The 6,836-nt window shown below is 37.3% G+C and overlaps 1 protein-coding gene across 1 annotated transcript in view; it reads left to right on the top strand.

Annotated features, from left to right (window-relative positions):
• Positions 1 to 6,429: 6,429 nt before the first annotated feature.
• RAB3GAP2 (RAB3 GTPase activating non-catalytic protein subunit 2) overlaps positions 6,430 to 6,836 on the top strand; it is an 85,465-nt gene continuing 85,058 nt past the window's right edge. Inside the window, exon 1 of the mRNA XM_074220906.1 lies at positions 6,430 to 6,668. Within this exon, the coding sequence (XP_074077007.1) occupies positions 6,430 to 6,668 (239 nt within the window). The remainder of the gene's footprint in view (positions 6,669 to 6,836) is intronic.

Below are 6,836 nucleotides of genomic sequence, written 5' to 3'. Positions count from 1 at the left end.
AAGAAGTTATGTAACTTTGCCCAGTATGAATCAGAAACAACACCTGAATCCAGGTCTTCAGGCTCTATAAGGCAGGTTTGCTCTCACCACAACATGTTGTCTCTTACATTCTCTTTAAATCCCTAAAAATGGAATGACTCCTTTTCCCACCCCTCGGGGAATAACATAGTACCGTGGCAATAATAAAGATAGCATTTTTAATATAGCACCTGCTATGAGTGAGGTATTGTGCTAGATACTTTACAAATATCTCATTTGATTGTCACAACAACATTGGGAAGTAGATGCTATTATTATTATTATTATTCTCATTTTCCAGATGAAGAAATAATAATCTTGAATATATCCTTTTCCCCAGGGGCCTCAGCAACTGTAATAAAGGAAAAGAGAATTTAGGACAAGATGGTTTCTATTTTCTTATTAAAATAGGAGGAAAGATTCTGTACTGTGAACATAGTGAGAGGAGTAGCATAAAAAGGACTTGAAAAGAGAAGATAATGTTCAGAAAAGTCACTAGAGAGTGTGATAGAGAATAAATGAGAAGAGATGAGTAATGGAGGATAGACAAATAAATCAAAGAAAGCATCAGCCAGAACAATTACTAAAAATCTTATAGATCTCCAAAAAGAAAGAACAACTCCATAGCAACTGCAACAAGAGACTCAAGGAGATTAAAAATATCTGCTTGACCCCAGAAGGATAGGATTGTGATGCAACAGTTTAAAATTAGGTAACATAAAGTTATAGTAGACCCCATCAGCAAAGTTGTTTGATCCTCTAGAAGCATTGTCTAACATATGAGTAGGTGCAAATAAAATAGATAAAGAAGATGATCCAAAAATGGAATTTGGTAAAATATGATTGGTGAGAAGACAAGGGAAACAAGGAATTAAGAATAGAGGATGGGGCAGTTAGGTGGTGCAATGGATAGAATACTGATCCTAGAGTCTGAAGGATCTGAGTTCAAACCTAACCTTACTTGACCTTTACTAACTTTGTGACCTGGGCAAATCATTTAACTCTAATTGTTCCACCAAAAATAAACAAATGAATGAATGAATGAATAAGAAGATTAGAGGGAAAAGTTTTTTGAATTTATCAACCATGATTAAATAACCAGAGGAGTATAGCCTAAGAGTAGAAGGACTAGTATTCACAGTAAATATGAAGAATGGTTCAAGAGGAACAAGGCACAGGAAGAGATAGAAGGATAGGTGGCCAAGCTCAGAGAAAAATTTTGGATTTCCAGATTCAAAACAAAATGAATAATGGACATAGTTGATAGTGATATCAAAGGCATAAATATCTATGTGAGTGGCTAAGGTAGAGTAAAACCTAGATGATGAGAATGAAGCTGGTGTACTGGGAGGTCAAGATATTTAAGGAGACATCAGTTTGTATTGAAGTCCCCTATGAGCTCTGGAGTTAAGGGGAAGAGGAATATGATGAATAAGTAGTGAACTGGGTAGTGAATTCCTTGAGAAAGGAGAGGAAGAACAAGCTGAAGGCTAGGAAATGACTGAATCAAGGATGTGAATCACATGATACTGATAGATTCAGGTGAATCTAAGGAAGAAAAACCGCTAAATGAGAATTGCAAAGATACAGTGTGAAAGTCACAGGAAGAGACAAGGATTATTCCTGCTCTTCCTCTTGGCCCAGTGTTTTGGAGGCCATTAGAGAATAAACACTCAGTACTGGAGAGGGTAGTCAGGTATACATGTCAGCATAAGAAAATGAAAAGCGATTAAATTGAGGTGATCTGATAGGGACTCTTAACAATAAGATGGTTTCAGCAATACAATAGAATGAAAGGGCAGAATATCAGTAGGCCTGAACTGGGAGTGCAGTGGGGGGAGTAGAATGGGGAGTTAACTAAATTAGAGATTAAAGAGAATGTAGATAGGTTGGAGAAGAAAAGAATTTGATTCTCAGGCAATGTTAACTTTACAGGTGAGCAATTGCTGAATGTTTGCCTTCCATAAAATCGTGGTAGGAAAACCAGTTGATGAGAGTCTCCACCCTTCAGAGTCCTTTGATGACTAAATGTGAAGTATGAGGTCATTGTGTTTCAACTTCCACAGCTAGAACTTCCAAATACATCGGGCATCAGGTTGAGGTGTCAATGAGTTCTGCCTGGACATCTGGATTATTAAATGTTCTAATATTTCAATTATGAATGAACTCACATCCTACACAATCCCAGTAGCCTTCTTCCAAGTTAGATACTAATGATACATATCTACATTCCTTTAAAGTAACAATGATTATCAAATACTTACAAGTCTGATTGTACACCCCAACTGACTCAAAGAATTAGTTAATAGAGTGATCCTTCACCTGGAAGATGGTCACCTATCTGAGAACCAATGTGGCTTCAGAAATGTTCGAGGAACAATTGATATATTGTTCGCTGCCTGATAATTTCAGGAAAAATGCCAGGAGGAGGACAGAGGTCTGTATGCAACATTTGAAGAACTGACCATGGCCTTTGATACCATCAGTTGTGAAGTTTTATGGAAAGTTATGGCAAAATTTGGCTACCCGGAGAAGTTCATCAGTCTTGTATATCAGTCTCATGACAGCATACTTGACTGGGTTCTGGCTTGCTCTCATGATTTCCTGGTCACCAATGGAATGAAACAAGGCAGCGTCCTTATTCCCATGCTTTTTAGTGAGATATTTTCAACCATGCTATCAAGCGCCTTCACTGAGGATGAACTCAGAATCAAGGTCAGCTACCACACAAATAGTAGATTCTTCAACTTGAAAAGGCTACAAGCATGGGGTGGCTAGGTGGCGCAGTGGATAAAGCACCAGCCTTGGAGTCAGGAGTACCTGGGTTCAAATCCGATCTCAGACACTTAATAATTACCCAGCTTTGTGGCCTTGGGCAAGCCACTTAACCCCATTTGCCTTGCAGGAACCTTTAAAAAAAAAGGTTACAAGCCAAGACCAAAGTGGAGGGAATGTTGGTGCATGGTCTTCTGTTTGCAGATTGTGCACTCAGTGCAGCCCCTGAAGATGACATACAGCAAAGTATGGGTCATTTCTCTACTGCTTGTGCTAATTTAAACAATCAACATCAAGAAAACCCAGATGAAGTGCTCCATCAGCCAGCACCATACCATCCATATATGGAACCATCAGTTACAGCAAATGGAGTTTTGACTGCTGTCAATATAAGTTCACTTACTTTGGCAGTGTACTTTCCAGGGAAGTATACATTGATAATGAGATTGATTCATGTTTTGTTAAAGCTAGTTCAGTATTTAAAAGGCATTGAAAGAAAGGTTCTCATGTACTTTGAGGATCTGTGACTTTTCTGTTGTATTGGAGTGAATCAGTTAATTTTGAACAGTCACACTCTTTTATGGAGAACTCACACAGAGCAATGACTCACAAGGTGGTCAGAAAAAGTGATACAAGGACACTCCAAAGATCTCTCTTAAGAATTTTGAAATGAATTGTGCAACATGGGAGACTGGCATAGGACCACCCAGTAGAACATTTCCTCATCAGAGAGGATGTTGCAGTCTATGAGCAAAGCAGAATTGAAGTAGCTCAAATGAAATGTGAGATGTACAAGTTTAGATCTACTCCGGTGTTCACATGGACTGGACAATTTATGCCTAATCCATGGTAGAGCATTTCAAGATCATACTGGTCTGATCAGTCAGACATACACACACACACACACACACACACACACACACACACACACACACACACAGAGTCTTTGAAAATGAAGTATAAGAACAAACTAACCAATATCTCTTCATAAGCACATAAATCCACATATCAAAAAAGAAGTTGTTCAGTGATTTTTAGTGGTGTTTGACTCTTTGTGACCCCATTTGGAGAATTTTCTTTTTAAAGAGAGTAGAATGGTTTGTCATTTCTTTCTCTAGATCATTTTACAGATGAGTAAACTGAGGCAAACAGGATTAAGTGATCTATGCAGGTTACACAGCTAGGAAGTATCTGAGACAAGATTTGAATTCAGGTCTTCCTGACCCCAGGCCTAGCATTCTATCCACTTCACCACCTAGCTGCCCCATAACCTATGCAAGTATAAGAAATTCCTGGGCTCCATGATCCAAGGGTTCTATTATTAATCAGGAGAAACTGGAATATAAAATGTGAAAGACTTTAGCCCTACTATATTAATTCTAATTTGTTGTGCTTTTTAATTGGGGTAAAGAGGAAAATTAAATTAAATTAAATTTTTTTCAATTAAAATTATTTTCCTCAAAACAAAAAGCAAATCCTCACAGCAAATATGCATAATCAAATAAAATAAATCCCCCAAATTGGGCAAATCCAAAAATTATAATCTGCACCCTGAGTCTATCATCTATCTATGTTTTATTATGGTTCCTCTGGAATCATTGTTGGTCATTGTGTTCATTGCTATTCTTGAGTCTTTCAATGTTGTTTTGTCTTTACAAGTTGATGGTATTATAGCAATTTTTCTGGTTCAGCTTACTTCATTCATCATCAGACCATATAAATCTTTCCAGGTTTTTCTGAAACCATCTTTTTCATTAATTCATTACATTCCAGTGCATAATTTTCTCAACCATTCTCCAATTGATGGGCATAACCTTAGTTTTAAAGTTTGAATAACAAATCTTGAGTTCTTTCCATTGGATAAGTCCTCCTTCAGCTCTAAAGTGTGGTTCTCTACTTTGAGGATCTGTGACCTTTCTGTGGTATTGGAGTGAAACAGTTAATTTGTACAGTCACACTAGCAAATTTGATCTTGCAAATTTGCACTGCAATTTATAAAAAAGTTTAAGAGACATAATTTCTGAGTAACTAATCATTTCATTATTTATGCTAACAGATAAATAATAAAAGAGATCAGTGGCTCCCTTGAATGTCAGACTCTTCATAGAACTCCTTCAATGCTTATGTTATGAGCTCTGTAATAGTGGATTAATCAAATCTGATTGGTTAACAATTAATGAGAGGAATGAATATTATAATGAGAAGTAGACATTCTAATGAGGGATTAGGGAACCTGATTTTGATATTCTTTGCTCCTAGACCACTTCTAGTCCAGCAAGCTAGACAAAGATCCACCCATCCACTCCCCATCCCCAAGTCTGAGTAGAACCCAATGCATTGGGGTGGGGTCTGAACAAACTGATGAGAAAGTTAATCCAATCTCATTATCATCAATGTCCTTTGAAATCTGACTTGATCCAGTAGAGAATGAGGAGACAGGAAAGGAAAAAACCCTGGATCTCTGCAATAACTGGATATCTAATAATCATTTTTCTCTGTAGTTTGATTCCAGTGAATTAATTGCTAGGGGTTCTAAGAAGATCCAAAAGAAGGAAGAAATAAAAATCCAAATGCAAGTTATTGTTTCATAAGCTAGCTTAGCCCATTGTGATGGTACCATTTTGGGGCACCTGCTTTCCAAACAAATCATTAGGTTCAGATCAGAAATGTTAAGACATTAATGAACAGATTATTGGTTAGAAGTTACATATGAACTTTGACTATGAAATATGCATTTTTTTCTTTTATACCTAGAAGAGTTACATGGTATGAGTACATATGAGATAGGATGGGATGTGAAGAAAAGATGAATGAGAGTTAGTGGTGACTTAATCTAACAGCTTTTATCTATGATGAGTTACTGAAATAGAGATGAAAGATTAATATGGAAGCTGAGATATGCTACAATCTTTCTCTGCAAAAATTGAGGAAGCTTTTGCAAGAGGAAACAAGGACTAGAAATGATCATTCCACAAAGAGCAACACAATGAAGCCAGATGGCCTTGGAGTTTGGGCCTTCCTCCAGGTTTGGTCTGTGATCCCACATAAGACATTTGCTAAATTCTTCTCCCTCCTTTGTGAAAGAGGAGAGAAATATTTCAGTCAGACTTGAGAAAAGACTTCCTGACTATAGGGAAAAGTTGAATAACCAGTTTGTGCAAATCCATGAGATCCTTCTGAGATTTTATATGATCATACATTTAAAACAAGAATAAACCCAAAAGACCATCTAGTCCAACCCCTCATTTTTATGTGAGGAAACAGAGGTCCAGTCCAAATAAGTGAATTATTTTGCCCAGCTACTAAGTAGAATAACTAGGAATTGAATCCAGGTTTTGTGACTCTGATTTTATATTTTTTCCACTGTACCAGCTTCATCTTGGAATGACTTTATTTTGAGAATCAATGACAGAAAGTAACACATCAGAGTCATTTGTCAATGTTAAGTATCCAGAAGGTTTTTATGGAGACAACTGACTTTTTAGGTATAGCACTTCCTAGAAACAGGGAGATGAAATATAACAGTCTCCACTTACCTCATAAAAATTCTAAACTTGTTCTAAGGTGGAAGCTGCCATAATTAATGAAACTTGAAAGTTGGTATTAAGACTTTCTTCCTTTGGTGATCTGGCCAAGATGACTTTGAAAGTAGAAACAGTGTCAATGCTTTTGTTTTCTCACTCTCCTAGAGGTGACAAATTCCTGTGTCTGCTGGGCAAGACTAGCTTGTGGCTTCATTCCCAGAAAACTCCAGCTGAAGCCAGAGCCTCTTGTAATCCAACCGTCCCACATCCTGAACAGGTTACATCATTCTTCACAATGCCAGTCTTGTTGTCGTTGCTGCCAGTACCTCCAAGTAGCAATCTGTGCCATTTGTGAACAAGCAGTTTTGGTGCAGTCAAAAACTAAGGGTTTAGAAGATAAGTAATAGTGGAAGCTGGGGGCTTGATTTCCAAGGTTGGAAAAACACTAATTGTTAGGTACCTATCACGCAACAGTTTAGGATACAATGGAAAGAAGAATACTTTTTAATTTCTCCTGAT

This window comes from Macrotis lagotis, chromosome 2, assembly GCF_037893015.1.
Source record: "Macrotis lagotis isolate mMagLag1 chromosome 2, bilby.v1.9.chrom.fasta, whole genome shotgun sequence".
NCBI lineage: Eukaryota > Metazoa > Chordata > Mammalia > Peramelemorphia > Peramelidae > Macrotis > Macrotis lagotis.
The sequence above is the reverse complement of the archived record's forward strand: the minus strand, read 5'-3'. Positions and strand labels throughout refer to the sequence as shown.